Genomic DNA, 18,540 nt, shown 5'->3' with positions numbered 1-18,540 from the left:
TTGATGTAACAAACCTGGTGTGACCAAAACAGTCAAAGATTTTGAAATTACACTGAACCCTGCTTGAGCTTGTGGTCCCCATATTAGTTTAGGCTCTCAAGATTAGGGCTCTACTGTGGCTTTGTAAGTCACGCCTCTATCATCCTGCAAAATTTGGAGAGTACAGCACAACACAGGCACACCTGGAAGCATTCTGCTTTTGGTAGACACAGGCAGACAAAATGCCTGCGGGGTCATATGCCTAGAAGCAGCTCTTTTTGAGGGGCTGTTTCTAGACGAGGCCTCCTCACTCACTCATGATGTCCAGAGATGCAAGATATTCTGATCTTGTTTGGCTGCTGCTACTTTGTAAGAATATCAATCTGCTCTAAATCGAAGGGCATCAGGATCATTACTTTATATCTAAATTTCCCATAGTTCCAATTGGTTTGTAGGAGTAGAACTTTTGTTCTGCTTGTGTGTTTCTATGCATTATGAAATCTACATGTTCTCAGTCAGAAGCATCTGCATATTTGTGGTGCATCCAGTGTTTATTGCATATCCCTTACCAATGTCACACTGGTGGTGAGACTTGTAAATGGGATACTGTCAAGCTAAAGTGAGCTGTAACTCATGAAAGTTTCTGCTCAAATAAATTTGTTAGTCTCTAAGGTGCCACAAGTACTCCTTTTCTTTTTGTCAAGCTAAAAATAAGTCCTAAGCTCTACTAATGTCTTAGATAAAAACTGAATTTTAAATTTTTATTCCTGAATACTGCTTGCTTGTATTTACATAGCTTGGACAATAAAAATACTTTTCAGATTCTCCTGTACTGTACCTGTGTGTACCTAGTGCATTGGTTACAAACACAACAGGGCAAGTTCATTTTCTTTTTTTAAAGTTTCCATAAGTTGAGTGTGTAAAAATATTTGTAGAGTTTATTGCTCTAATGTCTTCATAAATTTTTTTCCTGAAACCTAAACATTGGGCTGAATTTTCTGACACTGCCCCTTCTATGTTTTAGTATATGAGTGCTTTTCAGAGGATCTTATTTGTAAAGTGCCTATTTAGAAGCGTGCTTAGTAAAATAAGATGATGTATTAGAAAAGTGCCCATCTATTTTAAAAAAAAAATCAGTGGGCCAAACTTATCCCTGGTACAAGTCCACTGACGACAGTAGCACTTTATCAGTGATTGTCTTGCAAAAAGAACAGTTGGTTTTATTGGGATGTCTGTTTTAAACTGACTGACTTATTTTGCAGTCGTTCACACTCTGTGTTTTCAGTCACCATACACATGAAAGAAACTACAATAGATGGAGAAGAGCTTGTTAAAATTGGGAAACTAAACTTGGTAAGTATCTGCATTAAACTCCAGAGTTCTATGAAGGTGACAATCCTAGAATAACAAACTAGAAGAAGAAAAAGTTTTGCCTCATTGTCTCAACTGAACAGCTGACATTAATTCACAGGAGAGGCGCTTAGGCTATGTCTACGCTGCACTTTTGTTGTTAATACTTTTGTCGGTCAGAGGTGAGGAGAGGCGCGAAACAACCCCTGACCGACAAAAGTTTTAATGACAAAAAGCGCCAATGTGGATAGTGCTTTCAGTGGGAAATGGTCTACTGCCCCTTGTTGAGGGTGGTTTTATTTTGCTGGCAGGATAGCTCTCTCCTGCCTGCAAAGAGAAGCTACACTGCGTACCTTATAGCAGCACTGCTGTAGTAACACAGCTGTTCCACTGCAAGGTATGCAGTCTAGACATAGCCTTAAATGCTTTTGAACATCCTACTAGGTGTGTCTGTACCTTCTTAAAAATCTGGCCCTATGCAGTTAGACCATGCATTTTTGTGTCCTGCATAAATAATTGGTGGGTGTGACTGATTAGTATATGTCTGTATGTAGCAATACCAAATTCAGTTTGTTTTGTGAATGCTATTTTGACTGTAAATATCTGTGCCTTCATCTTGGACTGGTATTCCAGGACGTGTCAGGAGAAATACTTGCACCCAGCAGAGGACTAACAATAGAGCAATCTGGAGTCATTAATCTGGATGGTCTTCTATTCAAATGGAAGCACTATAGGACAGCTCTGCTGTCTGTAGCCTAGGGGAACCAGGTTTACCAGATTGGATTGCATGGGCCTGTAACCAAGCAACAGATTGAGGTGTATTTCATAGAATTAAAAAAACAGGTTACGTGATTAAATTTATAGGCAAAATTTATAATACAAATTTACAATACAAACAAGAGGAAGTTTTTGTTTTGTTTTGGGGGGGTTTGTTTGTTTGTTTTTTGTTTTTAATACAATGTACAGTTAACCTGTGAAACTCACTGCTGTGGGATGTTGTGGTTGCCAAAAGTGTAACTGGGTTCATGAATGATCCAGTTCTTTTTTGGAGGATGGGTCCAACAAGGGCTATTAGCTAAGATGGTCGGGACACAAACCCATACTTGGGGTGATCCTAAATCTGTGATTATCAGAAGTCAGGAGTGGGAAATGGGGTGGATCACTCCATAAATTCCCTATTCATAATTGCCACCCTAAAGGCCTGGTACAGGCCACTGGTGGAGAAAGATGGACCATTGGTCTGACCCAGTATGGCAGCTGTTATGTTTTTATGAAGCCATTGAGCAGAATATACAATAAACACTCCTAAGTCTTAGGAAAGCTAGGTTTGTGTGCATGGTGGCATATTAATATTTTGGGAATCATTCTTTATCTTCAGCTTTATAAGATAGGAGTTGTCTGCCTTTTGCACTCTCATGGCAGTAAGTTACAGTTTTCATTTTTTTTCTCCTTTCAGGTTGATCTTGCAGGAAGTGAAAACATTGGTCGTTCTGGAGCAGTTGACAAAAGAGCTCGTGAAGCTGGAAATATCAATCAGTCTCTGCTTACTCTGGGGAGAGTTATTACTGCTCTTGTAGAAAGAGCTCCGCATATTCCATACAGGGAATCTAAACTCACTAGAATCCTGCAAGATTCTCTTGGAGGACGTACGAAAACATCTATAATTGCCACAGTTTCTCCTGCATCTGTAAATCTTGAGGTAAAGACTTGCAAGCTGATCCATCCTACATTGTCATTAGTGGGACACTTATTCCAGCAGTCTGTAAATTATACAAAAGTTCAGATGAAGTACTAAAATCTTGAACCTTCATCTAGAGGTCATGTGTCTGTCTTTGTACTTTTATACAGGAAACTTTGAGCACTCTAGAATATGCACATAGAGCAAAGAATATCCTGAATAAGCCTGAAGTAAACCAGAAGCTGACAAAAAGAGCTCTCATTAAGGTAACTGTCCAGTATGCTTTCACAAATTGAAGGCTATTTAAATTTATTTCTGTCAGGTCAGCCAAATTGCTGAGAATTCGCATGGTTACCATTTCATCCTGTCCTGTAGGCACCTCTTTAATGATGAGTGGGGTGTTCAGTCTCAAGGATTGAATCTCCCTACTGATTCAGTTTTTGGCCCTTTTGCTGAAATTGCCAATCAGAGTACTGGTTACAGCTTTTGATGTGGATACCTGTTCACAAGGAGGCTTAGACAGCTGAACTATCAGGTGGTAGCAACTAAAATCTGGCAAAATATTAACACAATAGGTGCCTCAACTCAGACACAAGCATCCCAGTGTCTCATATGGTAGATAAGCCAGTAAGGTTTGACAAACAACAGCATGTCAGATAAAACTGACCCTTAGTAAGGGAACTTTATAGGTGATTATTTTAAGATGTTAGACACTGCCTAGTTAAATTTTACTGTTGAGCACTGTCGCTTTACACCTAATCAAATGTATTTAATGAGAAGTTCTGCAATGCTGTAACTGCTTTCAAGATGTGAAACTAAAAGTACTAACGCTTAAAACATTATTTTACCTTTCTTATAAAATTTTTCTTAAGGGCATGTGTAACATCTTACAGCGTTACAGTCACCTGCTACCTCAAAATCAAAGTAGAGATGTAATTTATCAAACTGGAATCTTCGGTCTTTTACAGATCATTTTTGTTACAGGAATATACAGAGGAGATTGAACGCCTGAAACGAGATCTTGCTGTTGCACGAGAGAAAAATGGAATCTACATTTCTGCTGAAAACTATGAGTGAGTCCTTGACTATTGCAAAACCTGGTGTGTCAAGCATAGCAACCACATCCTCAAATGTAACATAATTTATAGGAGCATTTGTACCTGTAAGAACTGCAGCTAGTACAAAGTCAGTCTCTCTAAACCAGTAGTCTCCCAAACTTTTCAGGGTTGCAACCCCACCCCCGCTTACCCCTGTCTGTGCCCCGAGGGTGGGGGTGGGGTTGGGAGCGCAGCCAAGGCTGGGGCCAGGAGCAGAGCAGAGCCGCAGCTGGGCCACAGTGGAGGCTAGCAGCCGGGCCCATGGCCGGATGTGGCTCTGCTCCCAGCCTCGGCTTCAGGAATGGAGCTGTGGCTGGGGGCAGGTGCGGAGCTGTGGCTGGGGGCAGGTGTGGAGATGGGTGGTGGGGCCAGGAGCCAGGGCTGGGGCTGGGTGGTGCTTCCTCCTCACCCCCCATAGAGGCTGGCCCAGACCCTCAAACGTTTCTCTGCGCCCACCTACTGGGGGCATGCCTCACAGTTTGGGGACTTCTGCTCTAAACTCTTATCTGCCTCAGAATACCTGTGAGTGCATTGGTCAATAAATAATGCATCTGAAGGAAGAAACACAAGGTTCTTCATGTACATTATACTGTCTAAATCAAACTGGCATCAATCTTTGTTGCATTTGAATGAATAATACTTATTATGGATGTATTAGCAGGACTGTTGTAAGCAAGACATGAGAAGTAATTCTTCCACTCTACTCCACACTGATTAGGCCTCAGCTGGAGCATTGTGTCCAGTTCTGGGTGCCACATTTGAGGAAAGATGTGGACAAACTGGAGAAAGTCCAGAGAAGAACAACAAAAATTATTAAAGGTCTAGAAAATACGACCTATCAGGAAAGATTGAAAAAATTGGTTTTATTTAGTCTGGAGAAGAGAAGACTGAGAGGGGACATAACAGTTTTCAAGTACATAAAAGTTGAGGAAGAGGGCGAAAAATTATTTTCCTTAACATCTAAGGAGAGGACAAGAAGCAATGGGCTTAAACTGCAGCAAGGGCAGTTTAGGTGGGACGTTAGGAAAAACTTCCTAACTATCAGAGTGGTTAAGCACTAGAATAAATCCCCTAGGAACATTTGTGTAATCTCTATCATTGGAGATTTTTAAAAGCAGATTAGACAAACAGCTGTCATGGATGGTCTTAATACTTAGCCCTGCCATGAGTGCAGGGGACTGGACTAGATGCCCTCTCGAGGTCCCTTCCAGTGGTATGATTCTAAAGTTTATATGGAAACTAGGATAAAAGTACCATTAAAATAACCATGCAGCATGAGAAGCATTAGGTAACTATTAAATCAATCATGTTACACTTATTGTTTTAGAGCTCTTAATGGAAAAGTGACAGTTCAAGAGGAACAAATTGCAGAGTATATTGATAAAATTAGTGCCATGGAGGAAGAAGTGAAAAGAGTAAGTGAAGTCTTTTAACAATACTCGTCTGCAAACAAGAAGTTCGGGGGGACAACTAGATCAAAGGGAGGAGCTTGATGTTGTGATATTTTTAGAAACTCCAAACCTATCACTGTGAGTTTACATCTTGTAAATCTAAATTTTTCTGATGATGATTGTAGTTCTTGCATAATTGAATATGTTCAATCAGAAAAGAACAAAGGTAGAGTTGTCTGAAGCTCAGGATTTCTTGTTTGCAAGAAATTGAGATTTCAAAACCTGGTTTCCAATTTGGACCTAAACCAGTTTTTTTCTATAATTTTGACAAACCGGAGGGAAAATTATTTCAAAAGCAAATGCATGGTGTTTCTGAAACAGAATAGCCTAGTAGCTGCTGAATGAAATTGACATTCTTGTCAGTTTTGCCACTGCCAAGGAGCTCCCAGGGCTGCTCTGGAGCACATATCCTGGCAGCCTATCCCAGGACCTCCAGGCTCCTGACTGAATGTTTTGTAGCCTGGAAGTTCTGAGAACCCCAGTCAAGTCAGATTTCTTATGGCTCCCTGGTGTGTAGCTGGGATCCTAGATTCTGGAAGCCCTGGCAAGGTGGGGTTGCCCTATAGCTGTGGTCCCTTGAAGCCCAGGTGAGTTGGAAGGGAACCAGACAAGTTTCCTAAAGAAAACCTGCCTGGCCAACAGGGTTCTGATGGAGCACTGTCTGAGATTCAACAAAAGTTCGTCTAACCAGTCTCAATTTTGCAATACACTTTGGTTCCAGCAAACTGGCATTTTGTGACCAGCTCTAAACAAAGGCTGTTTGTATACCAATGGTTCTTTAGGGAGCTTAGTCAGAGTGTGCTTAGTCAGTTTGTGAAGCTGAAGCTAAACTTCAAACCTCCTAATCAAAAATAATTGTTTGAAAGGGAAACCCAATGCCTAACTCCTTAATAAGAGTGGCTTTTCACTTTGGTAACTTATAACAGCATAATGCAATATTACACTTGGTTCTTAAGCTTGCCTTAGCTTAAAATTGCTCTGATGGACTTTCAACAAAAAATTGGACTCTTAAAATGTTCTTTTCTGGATGGATTAGCATTTACTTTTCAGCATTTGTGTGAGAAAAGGTGACTTTTCATTGCACATGTACAATAGGCTAAATCTGAGAATAAGAAACATTATTTTCCAAGATTTGGAACTACAAAGCTATCAAATGTTGATTTTACAAGTCTTGCCTTTAGCTAAATTAAGTAATATTAATTGAATCTTTTTCCTCCAGGTATTTGGTTAGGCTGATTTTAATGGGAGAACCCTAAGTGGATGTAATTATTCTGCAGAACTTTTCCTTGTGATTAATCATGTTTTCTTGTTCTGGAGAAAAGTCATTGGTACTTGTTTTGAGACATATTCAAGTTTAGTGTACAAGGTCTCAAATATCAAACATACTGCTTAGAACTGAGGCTGCATTTGTAATTGACCAGTCATCTGATAATTTGGCATAAGTCACATTGTTGGGGGAGAAGATATTCTTCCTAATGAATATATGATTTGGAAGTATGACTAAATTGCTCTTCAGATTTCTGAAAAGCAGTATCTCCTCATTAACTGCATTATTTCAATTGCACTTTAGGTCACTGAGCTGTTCATGGCTAATAAAAATGAACTTGAACAATGCAAAACGGATCTGCAGATCACGGCAAGAGAACTGGAAGACACTCAGAAAAACTTGCAAGAAACCAAGGTTCATCTTGAGGAGGAAGAATATGTGGCTTCAGCTTTGGAGAACACTGAAGAAAAGCTTCATGGCACAGCTAGCAAGGTTATTGCATTTCTGATAACTAATTGCAAGTGTAACTTCCCATACTCTCTAAGCAATTCTATCGATAATGTGCCTAATTTTTAAGGGAATGACTTGTGAAAACTGTACTGGTACAGTATCTTGCAAGCTGATCTTAAAACTGAAAACTGGAACAGACTTATGAACTGACCCACTCCACAGTGATGGGGAGGGGACATCACTTGAGATGACAAGTTTGTTTGTGACCGTTTGATGGTTGACTATTCACTAACCAGCATGCTGCCTTCCTCAAAGTCATCCTGCCCTAAAAGCTCTGAGCTCCGGTGTCGTCCAGTCTGCATCACCCCAGATGCAGTGAACCAGCAAATGCTTATTCTACATGGCAACTTCCTGCACCCATCGCACCTCCGCTTCAGAGGGAGGGATCCCTGTACAGGGAGCTGCTCCCCCATCAGCCCAACCGCCATGCATCCAGACGCCCACATACTCAGACCCTCCTGCTGAGCCTCACCCCCACCCCGTCCCGATGAGCCCCACTCCCCCTGCACCTGGACCACCCTGATGAGCCACCCGCATTTGGATCCCCCCCCACCGAGCCTCAACCAGCTGCACCTGTATCCCCACCGAGCCCCACTCCCACAGCATCTAGACCCCACCCTGATCCCCAACCACCTTCACTTGGACCCCCCTGCTGAGTCTCATTACCATTACACCCAGAACCCCCCAAGTCCCTGTGCATCCAGATCCCCAATTGAGTTGCTCGCATCCAGATTGCCACACACAGAGCCCTCTCAACCCACACCTGGATCCCCCCACACTATGCTCCTCTACACTTGGATCCTGCCTTGCTGAGCCTGCCTGCCCACACTTGCTGCACCTGGCACAGAGAGGCAGGGCCCTGGGGTGTTTCTGGGGCAGGTCTGGTCCTTGCTCTGTGTCAGGGTTGGGTGCAGCCTCACCGCTGAGTTCATGTCCGGGAGGGGGAAGCTGCACAGTGATCTCCCACCTCTGTGCAGCCAGTGGCCTGTGCTCCCCGATGCCGTGGTGGAGCCTCCACATTTATCTGACAAATAAAATTTGCAGAATTTTAAAATATTGTGCGCAGAATTTTGGGGGTTTTTTGGTGCAGAATTTTTACGTTTTTGGCGCAGAATGCCCTCAGGAGTAATTGGCAGGCAAAATACATTGTCAAATTCTATATTATTCACTGCAAAAGTAGTGGGAAACCACCTAAATGTCAGAGTCCTAGTCATCCATGTATTTACACTTCAGAGAGGGGATGCCACCATGCTCCTTCACTTCCTATTGTCCTATTTTGGGGACATTGGTTGCTGGGATGTTAACGCCTTGGTGTGTCTCTTCTCGAAGTTGGTAAGAGTAAACAATATCTTGTGTGCAATTTTCTGAATGCCTGAGCACCTGATCATAATTTATACAAGGATTAAGAAATTAACTGTAGTGATATACTAAGCATGTTAATGTAAACTCTTGGCTTCCCTTCTCTAGGGATGCAACTCCTACTTTAAACAATATGTTTAAGTTTTCGTCATCTAAGTTAAACAAAGACTATAGTACACCCTTCGGTTATGTTTTGAAGCTGAAGGTGGTTCATCTGAAGATTGACATTGTAACTTTTTTTTTTAGTTGCTTAGTACGGTTGAAGAAACAACAAAAGATGTGTCTGGTCTCCATGCAAAACTAGATCGTAAAAAAGTAGTTGATCAACACAATGCAGAAGTCCAGGAGAGATTTGCAGGACACATGAATGCTCTGTTTAGCAAAATACAAGATTCTGTTAATGAGAACAGTTTGAAACAGCAACAAATGATAGAATCTTACACTAATTTAGTTGGTAAGTGTAACAAATTTATATCAGTCTATCTTCTGACTGCTAACATGAACTCTGTGCAGCAGAAATACCAAAGATTTTCCTAAAATTGATATGGCATGACATAAGGACCAGGCTTTACCTAAAATACTAGAGCTGAATTTTGTCACACCAATGGTAGTCCAAGTTGAGCAGTCATACCCGTATAGTAAAGGTTATGCCCAAACGTCCACTTCAGTTTGCTGTGTTGTGGGCAACACTTGTGACTGATGAGAGGTACTGTTTTTGGCCAGGGCAAACTGTTCTTATCCTAGGTTTCAGAGTAGCAGCCATGTTAGTCTGTATTCGCAAAAAGAAAAGGAGTACTTGTGGCACCTTAGAGACTAACCAATTTATTTGAGCATAAGCTTTCGTGAGCTACAGCTCACTTCATCGGATGCATGCAGTGGAAAATAGGGTGGGGAGATTGTATATACACAGAGAACATGAAACAATGGGTGTTACCATACACACTGTAATGAGAGTGATCAGGTAGGGTGAGCTCTTACCAGCAGGAGAGAGAAAAAAAAAACCTTTTGTAGTGATGATCAAGGTGGGCCATTTCCAGCAGTTGACAAGAACGTGTGAGGAACAGTGGCGGGGGGAATAAACATGGGGAAATAGTTTTACTTTGTGTAATGACACATCCACTCCCAGTCTTTATTCAAGCTGAATGTAATGGTGTCCAGTTTGCAAATTAATTCCAATTCAGCAGTCTCTCGTCGGAGTCTGTTTTTGAAGTTTTTTTCTTGAAGAATTGCCACTTTTAGGTCTGTAATCAAGTGACCAGAGAGATGAAGTGTTCTGCAACTGGTTTTTTAATGTTATAATTCTTGACGTCTGATTTGTGTCCATTTATTCTTTTACGTAGAGACTGTCCGATTTGGCCAATGTACATGGCAGAGGGACATTGCTGGCACATGATGGCACATGATCACATTGGTAAATGTGCAGGTGAACGAGCCTCTGATATTGTGGCTGATGTGATTAGGCCCTATGATGGTGTCCCTTGAATAGATATGTGGACACAGTTGGCAACGAGCTTTGTTGCAAGGATAGGTTCCTGGGTTAGTGTTTTTGTTGTTTCAGAGTAGCAGCCATGTTAGTCTGTGTCCACAAAAAGAAAGAGTACTTGTGGAACCTTAGAGACTAACAAATTTATTATTCGACCCCTGAGCATGCTCAAATAAATTTGTTAGTCTCTAAGGTACCACAAGTACTCCTATTCTTTTTGGTTTTGTTGTGTGGTGTGTGGTTGCTGGTGAGTATTTGCTTCAGGTTGGGGGGCTGTCTGTAAGCAAGGACTGGCCTGTCTCCCAAGATCTGTGAGAGTGATGGGTCGTCCTAGTACCACATTATTAGCGTATCCTAACATGAACCCTTATCCTCTGATGGTGTAGGACTCTTGGGGAAACTTTACAAAGTTTGTAATGTTCTGTTTACCTTTGTAGGTGACCTTCTGTCTGCCAGCTCTTCAACCACTAATGTTATTGCATCAGCTGTATCTTCATCTTTTGCCTCTGTTGTGGAAATGCTGTCTGCTGAAACTTCTTGGGTTTCTGAAAAAATACTAGAACAGGAGACTCAATCAGTAAAAAATAAAGCTGAGTTGAAGAGATTGATGGTTAGTTAATCTAGATGCTCTTGCGTTACTTTGGGGATATGGATCTTTCCTACTCTTAAAGGGCCTCCATAAACTTGGTCTAGTCAATTTAATAAAAATAACTTTCAATTCAGTAGCTGTCTGAGCCCTCAGGTGCATGGTTACTGAATCTATAAAGCTTGAAGTAAGATGATGGGGGGCAGTCACACCTGGGTCATTGTTGCAGGCTTTTTAGAAGTAGGTTGGTATTGGCTTATATTCTGTTCACATGTTCAAGGCTATCTTCCCAAACAGAAGGTCTGGAAACTTTTTTTTTCTAATGATCGTTGAGATTCTGGAGCACAATTCTACAGCAAGGGAGATTCTGGAGCAAATTTTGCAATTGCAGAACACACAGGGCCCTGAATATATTCAAATGAGTCTGAATAATCTCTTGCAGACTTGAACTGAGGAGCTGTCTGGTATTTAATTTTTTTTTCCCCACCATCCTTTCTAGGAAGAGCATAAATCTGGAATGGAAAGAGCGTTAAGTAGTCTGGTACCTATGGTAGAATTTGTATTGGGAGTAAACAGCCAGTTTCAGAATAACATCAAGACGTACTCAGCTGTGGCAGAAAAGGTAAATGCATGGATATTTTACTTTCACACAGACTTCTTGCTGTGCTCTTCTAGTTCACTTAGCTTACTGACCACTTTCTCAATAACTCCTCCAGGGTTCTCATCTCAGTCTCCATCTTTGATCTGGCCTTGCCCATCTGCATACTCCGCCCCATGGGTTCATCTGTTACCTCTCTGACTTCCAGATCTTCTTTTCCATTAGTGACCTCTTCATTTGTGTGCTCATGTATTCCCCTCATCAGTACAATCTCAATTGTCCAAATGTCAAAGTTTGGCTCCTCAAGGTTTTAGATAAAAGAAAGGACCACTGCTTAAACCTCCCCCTCTCATTTATTTTGCCTGCAGTTTATCCAAAATGCTCTTCTTCATTTGTTCTGACCGCATCTCCCCTGTCTAGAGCATCTATACTGGCTTGCTATCTTCCTCAGTGTGTAGCTTATGTTCTAACTTTTGAAGAATTCTAGTGCATTTTGCTGTTGTCCTGCCCAAGCATCTCCTCTTTTGTCCTCATTCTACTGTGCTCTGTTTCACACCATTCCTTATGTTTAGAACAGCCTCTTGCCTAATATACCAACCTCCCTTCTTTAATTTCAAACTTCTGCAAAGCCTACCTGCAACAACTGTCATACGGTTGTCCACCATACTTTATTCAGTAGTGCCTTTAAACTGCAAGCTCTTCAGGGTATAGAGATTCTGTATAGGTATAACCAGTGTATGGTCATGGCACTGGGTTTATGAAAACTTCCACTTTAACTACCATAATTCATGGCTTCCTTATCTAACCTTCATGTAATTTATTTCCCTCTAAAGATGGAAGGACATAAAGAGGAAACAAACACCTTCTTTACAAAACACTGTCTCGCTCTGAATAAATTACAGGAAGATATAGCCAGTGTTCTGGCTCAACTTCAGAATGACTGTGAGAGTTTAAAGGAAGAAGCAGAGCTGGCAAAGCTGGCACTTACAGAGGTATCACCCTTTTCTTTGAACAAGAAGATGGAATTAAGCATTTTGTACCTAGTGTTTTTCACCTGGCTTGACTTAAACTCATCCGTAGTAGATCTTCATACCTGGTTCATCAGTCAGTACTAGGACCATTGTTTCCCATTCATTTAATTTGCTTGTCCTATTTCTGTTAATCAGCCTCAGTTGTGATGCTTTCTCTAGCTTTGTGGGGGGAAGTGGAAATATCACGTCTGCTCCTGGAGTGACCTATAGCTGTTGCTAAACTGTTGCTCACAACACACTCCAAAATCTAAGTGAATCCATTGCTTACATCTTTCCTGAGCACAACTGGTGGTTATGGCTTTAAAATATATTCTACTTTTTGGTGTGCTATATAATACCTTCCATAAGGAGTCTATTACATTTAATTTATTAATGTTGAAAGTGCTAATGGCTTTGAGGCAGGTAACACCCCGTCTGGTGTATAACTCTGCATTTTTCTTAATAGGGCACAACCCAACTCATGGCTTCTTTTCAAAGCCAGCTGAATTTGTTGGTTCAGGAAACTCAGCAGAATTTAAGTGGTGTATCTAAAAAGGGTGGAAACTTGAAGACCACTATTGCTGTTGCCCAGGAAAATGTCCATCTGTAAGAAATATATTGTTTTTCATATACTTACAACATTGTCTTACATAGATTACCACAAATGTAGATTACCGTGCAGTAAATTCTTTTGGACAAGTCCCACCTGTTAGAGGTGGGTCCTGCCACAAAATTCAGATCCTGATTCAGATTTCCCCAACATATGAGGATATTTGGACCTAACTTCTGCTCAAAGTTGAGACTTTTATGCATCTTGCAATCAAGAGGTTCCATTTTTTTCAGGAACTATACATTTGTGAGTGGTCATCAGATATGTCTGGGCATGGCTCCCTGATTACTGCTGCATGCTTACACTCAGTTCTGCAGGCAAATTAGTTTATATGAGTAGTAAATTAATCTATCACTTGAAAAATGAGCTCACCGAATGAACTAGTGGCTAGTGACTTATAGGGGCCCAACTTGAGACCCTTGGAAAAGATCTGATTTTCCTAGGGAGAGTGCTTGGTACCTTCTGAAAACTGAGGTCCTTATAAGACTTGTCAAGTGGACACCCACAGTCCTTAGTCACTTTGGAAAATCTTGGCCAAAATGAATGTAATAACTTATTAAATCCCGCAGTAATACTAGATCAGTGGTCTCCAACCTTTTCACGTCCAGGATCTACCTCGCCCCTTCCCCAAGGGCCCGTCCCACTCACTCCATTCCCCCCTGCCCCATCGCTCACTCTCCTACACCCTCACTCACTTTCACAGGTTGGGTGCGGGCTCTGGGCTGGGGCTGAGGGGTGCGCAGTGCGGGAGAGGGCTCTGGGCTGAGCCTGGGGCAGGGGGTTGGGGTGCAGGAGGGGGTGAGGGGTGCAAGCTCTGGGAGGGGGCTCAGTGCTGGGGCAGAGTGTTTGGGTGCAGGGGGGTTCAGGGCTGGGGCTTGGGGTGCACAAGGAGGTATGGAATGCTGGCTCTGGGAGGGGGCTCAGGGCTGGGGCTTGGCATGCAGGAGGGGATATGGGGTGCAGCCTCCCGCCAGGCTGCTCTTACCTCCAGCAGCTACCGGTCGGCAGCACAATGTGGTTGCCACTAAGGCAGGCTCCCTGCCTACCCCGGCCCCACGCTGCTCCCAGAAGGGGCCAACGAGCCCCTGTGGCTCCTGGGAGGGGGCGGGGGCACGTAGTTCTGCGCACTGCCCCTCTCTGCAAGCACCACCCCGCAGCTCCCTTTGGCCACAACTCCCCGTTCCTGGCCAATGAGAGCTGCGGGGGCGGTGCTTGCAGGCAGCAGCAGCGGATGGAGGGAGACCATAGGGCTGCACTGGCCACTTCAGGAGTGGCGTGGGGCCAGGGCAGGCAGGGAGCCTGCCTTAGCGGCAGCCCCACTGCACCACCAGAGATCACAATTGACTGGGAGATCCTCTAGGACTGACCGGTTGGTGACCACTGCACTAGATTGTGGTTAGGGAAAACTTTACTGCATAAATAGGTTAAATAGAAAGCATTCCAGTGTCATCTTATTATAATAAGATTGGATCTGGTTTACTTTGAAATTAGACTGTCACTGCTGCTGTCGTCAAATCATATTAAATGCATAATGTTTTTAAATCTGCATTTCCAAATCCTCTGATCTATATTATGAATCTGTTGTTCATGCAGGCAAACTACAGACCTAGTCAGTTGTACAACTTCCCACCACAACAAATACATTGCATCTTTGGATAAGTTCTCACGAGAGATCAGGAAGCTAAACAGGGAAGACAAAAAGTTGCTGAAGGAGTCCACTGAATGCTGTGAACAACTTCGCAGAACTCTCACCACAGTGTGTCAGGAGACAGATGAATGGGTTGAATCTGCAAACACTAAGATTGACTGCCTTACTGATCAACAGATATCCTCCTTCAGCAGTGAGCTGGAACAACTTCAATGTTTGCAGAGGGTAACTGATAACTTCATAGTGTAATGAAAAGTTCTCAGTGGAGAGGACCAGAAAGTAGAATATGTGTAGATACAAATCCAAAGTCATCTGTATATCATTCTACAGTACTATTGTTACACTACAGGCCTCCTGATCAGGATAGAGGTTGGCTTGCCTCTCGTTTCCTGTAACATCATGTACCCAATCTTTTGATACGTGATATTAACCACCTAAGTTCCCTCTAAGCTGCGCAGTCATGCAGCTGCTTACTAAGCAGTGCTCAGGGCAGTGACAGGGAGAGATGCTTCTCCCCAAACCCTGGACCTGCCAGTGGGAGGGTTTGCATAGTGATCAAGTATAGAATATGGCTTTCAAGTGGTAGCTAACCTTTTAATTATCGTTGTTAGATTTGGCATCAGTCAGTGGGGAAAATGTTCCCCTTCAGGGTTACTGCTATTTCTGGTCCTTTATTTTTCTTCCTTCCCCATTCTTCTTTTCCCCATCTGTTTTTTCCTTCCCTGTAACAACTCTCCCATCCATGGATTTCACTCCCAATCCTTTCCCATGCCTCTGGTAAAATAAATAGTGAGCTAGTTTAATACTGACTTTTAAAGTGTCACTAGACTTCAGAATTAACACCCCAATGAGTAAATTCACAGCTAAATGTTTCAGGCTGTCTGAAGACTCAGGAAGAAAACACTGTCTATGCATACCAGGTGTCTTCATGTCTGGAAGACTTTCTTTACAACCTTAAGGGCTAAAAATGCTTTCTAAAATGTAAACTTTCTTCCTAGCCCTTTGCAGGTGTTTTATCCTACAATTGTCCAATATGCAATTATTTGCATCTTTCTTTGAAGCATTTAGTACTATTTACTTTTCAAGACTTGATCCTGAATCTGAAAAACCAGTGGTCTGATCCAGCATGGCAATGTCTGTGTTCCTATGACTAGCTATTGGCATCTGTTCCCAAAGGATAGCATGTACGTTCCAAGCAATGGACTATTCTAAATACTGCTCTCAAAATGAATATAAATTAGCATGGCCAAACTCTTCAATTTGAGGTCGCATTTAAGTTTAGTGACACAACCTGAAATGTAACTGATTTTGCTCCACCAGTTAGGCAAGAAACCTTAGCCTTAATTTTATTGTTAATTTGGTATTCTGTCTTTCAGAATGCAAATGAAAGCTGTAATGCATCGGTTGCTGAAGTCACAGACCAGATTAACAGACAGAAAACTGCTGAAGAGAGGTCACTGAATAGCCTCCTTGACCAGATTCAAAATGATAAGGAGATGTTCCTGGAGCAGAAACTGATACTCCATGAGGAAGCACAGTATGGATTGACTCAGGTTAATGCCTTCCTGCAGGAGGAACTTAAAGTGGATATCCCAACAGGTATTCACAGTGGGGGATGGGAAGGGGAATGATCTCACAGCAAGCTACTTGAGTACAGAATTCATAAGCTAAAACTAATGGGAACATGAAGTGATTGATAGTCTTGGATTTTTTTAATATGGACAAGAGTGTCTTCAAAGAATGCTTCTTATATTTCATTTAATATGAAATCTGAGATGTAACTGAAGTGGAAGATGGAAGTGTTTAATAATTCCATTCATTTTTACATCAACTTCATTAAAGGGACAACTCCACAGAGAAAAGACTACTTGTATCCAGTGACTCTTGTGAGAACAGAACCTCGTGACCTGCTGCTTGAGCAATTGAGACGACAGCAACCAGAACTCATGGCTACATTAAATAGTGCAGCAAAGGTGGTAGAGCATGTGGATCAGGTAAACGTGAGATGGTATAAATATAAGGCTCCATTTTGTAACCACTCATTCAGAAGATATGGGATTGAACAGTTAGTGCAACACTTTAAAGGTGTTTCATTTCAACTCTGTTAACACAGAGTTCTGGAAGCTTTTACATTCTGCATTGCACTCGTCAGGTACAATGTGAGTGTTCATGCAAAGCTCAGGAAATGCACAGGATGAGATTAAACCAAGTCTTATGTTTAAACGGTCTTTTTTGCTTGATAGTTGTGCATGTAAAGATCTATAAATATCTCAAAAGATTGTACCATATATTTTAGGGACGTAATCAAATGATTGTAAATCCCTTATGAATTTAGCCATTCATATAAACTGGCCATTTCTATTTTTAGGACTCATTGGAGGAAGAAGAGGTGGTGCAGGAATTTAACGAAAGTATCTTCAGTGATAAATCTTCCCTGGACACAAGTGTGTGCTGTCAAAAAAATAGTGGTATTCCCTTTTTCCAGGTAATTTCCACAAATGTTGCAGACAGATTTGGATTTGACCAGGAAGCATGGTGCCCCTTCTATAATAGGGTCAGAAGTAGTTAAATGACATGCCTTTTAATAGCACTTGTGTAACATTGTCAGTGTAGGTTTGTGACTAGACTTAGTCCTTCAGAATATCAACTTGAGACTTAATATATCTTAATTTAAAGAAGCATCCAATAAATTCCCCCCTTAAATTGAGTTTTTTCATCAAACTCAGCTGAAAGTAAGTTTTTCTTAAAACTGAAGCTGGCACAGGGGAACATCAACTCATGTACTTACAACATGAGACAGCGCAGCATTAGATTAGATATAGAACATCTACCATAATGGCTTTGCAACAGATTAGTACTCCCAACTCCACTGGGGAGGGAACTGGTAAACTTTGTTTTGTTTCTTTTTATTTATTGACTAGTGTTAGCCTGGTAGGCTCTTCTTGGTAAAGTATTCAGAGCTGCTCTAATTTCACCCATAATCCCTTTTGGATCAGGGCTTTGGAGCTGTGCTCCGGCTCTGCTCCAGCTCCAGGCAAAAACCTGCTGCTCCAGCTCCGGGCTCCACTCCAAAGCCCTGTTTTGGATAGTTAAAGGGCGGACTGCTTTCAAAGGCTTTGTACTGTCTAGTTATAGGATCTCTTTTAAGATGTTGAGGTCCTTGGAGGAGGGTGCGGTTTGAGAGTTGCAAAAACCTCTTAACTGACTCTAGCAAAAGAAGTATCTGGTCATGAATTACTGCAGCACTCCAGGGATTAAATACTTGTCCTGCTGAACATAACCTCTCCAATATGACTTGGAAACTAAACAGGCAATCTTCTAGGCTGTCCATGTGGACTGCTATATCAATATTTGTTTCAGTGAGGGAGATCAAATGTTCTGAGGATTTGTTTAGTGTATCCTTAAACACCTGATAGTACATGTTTGCTTCACCTTGTTTGGGCCTATATGAAACACAAAGGGTTAAACTGGTTATTCCTTGAGGAATTCTGCACCAAAAATGTAAAAATTCTGCACATGATACTTTAAAATTCTGCGTATTTTATTTGTCAAAATAACACAAATTAAACACACTACTTTCAATTATTTTGGTAATTTATTTCAAAATACTTCTCAGCAAGTATGTCTGTAACAATCCAGACAACAAAAAAGATTCAGTAAATGTTTTTTGACAAATAGATCCTTACTGGGCATATTAATACAGAACCTTTGAATAATTCATTTAAACTGCAATACAGAAACATATTTCCTGCATCCCTCAGAAGCCATGCAAAAGCTTAGGGGAGTCTGGGGTAATGGAGGAGCTGAGGGGGAGGGAAGTAATTGGTGGGAAGGAGTCTGGGAGTGAACCTAGAGGGTTGTTGGGTATGGGTGGAAGAAGTGTGTTCTGTGGGGGGGGATCAGGGAGTTGGGGA

General features: G+C 41.9%; 2 protein-coding genes across 5 annotated transcripts in view; one reads left to right on the top strand and one right to left on the bottom strand.

Moving 5' to 3' along the window:
- IDE (insulin degrading enzyme) overlaps positions 1-18,540 on the bottom strand; it is a 183,250-nt gene that overhangs the window by 123,088 nt on the left and 41,622 nt on the right. The window lies entirely within an intron of this gene.
- Positions 1-18,540, top strand: part of KIF11 (kinesin family member 11) — a 30,408-nt gene that overhangs the window by 10,651 nt on the left and 1,217 nt on the right. For all 4 annotated transcript variants that reach the window (XM_073353889.1, XM_073353888.1, XM_073353887.1 and 1 more), the window contains 15 exons: positions 1,242-1,332; positions 2,786-3,028; positions 3,178-3,273; positions 3,992-4,080; positions 5,432-5,519; positions 7,126-7,314; positions 8,938-9,145; positions 10,612-10,784; positions 11,260-11,382; positions 12,192-12,350; positions 12,835-12,974; positions 14,572-14,851; positions 16,003-16,225; positions 16,469-16,620; positions 16,995-17,111. In XM_073353889.1, the coding sequence (XP_073209990.1) occupies positions 1,242-1,332; positions 2,786-3,028; positions 3,178-3,273; positions 3,992-4,080; positions 5,432-5,519; positions 7,126-7,314; positions 8,938-9,145; positions 10,612-10,784; positions 11,260-11,382; positions 12,192-12,350; positions 12,835-12,974; positions 14,572-14,851; positions 16,003-16,225; positions 16,469-16,620; positions 16,995-17,111 (2,371 nt within the window). The remainder of the gene's footprint in view (positions 1-1,241; positions 1,333-2,785; positions 3,029-3,177; positions 3,274-3,991; positions 4,081-5,431; positions 5,520-7,125; positions 7,315-8,937; positions 9,146-10,611; positions 10,785-11,259; positions 11,383-12,191; positions 12,351-12,834; positions 12,975-14,571; positions 14,852-16,002; positions 16,226-16,468; positions 16,621-16,994; positions 17,112-18,540) is intronic.

This window comes from Lepidochelys kempii, chromosome 7 (genome assembly GCF_965140265.1).
Source record: "Lepidochelys kempii isolate rLepKem1 chromosome 7, rLepKem1.hap2, whole genome shotgun sequence".
NCBI classification, from domain to species: Eukaryota; Metazoa; Chordata; order Testudines; family Cheloniidae; genus Lepidochelys; species Lepidochelys kempii.
The sequence above is the reverse complement of the archived record's forward strand: the minus strand, read 5'-3'. Positions and strand labels throughout refer to the sequence as shown.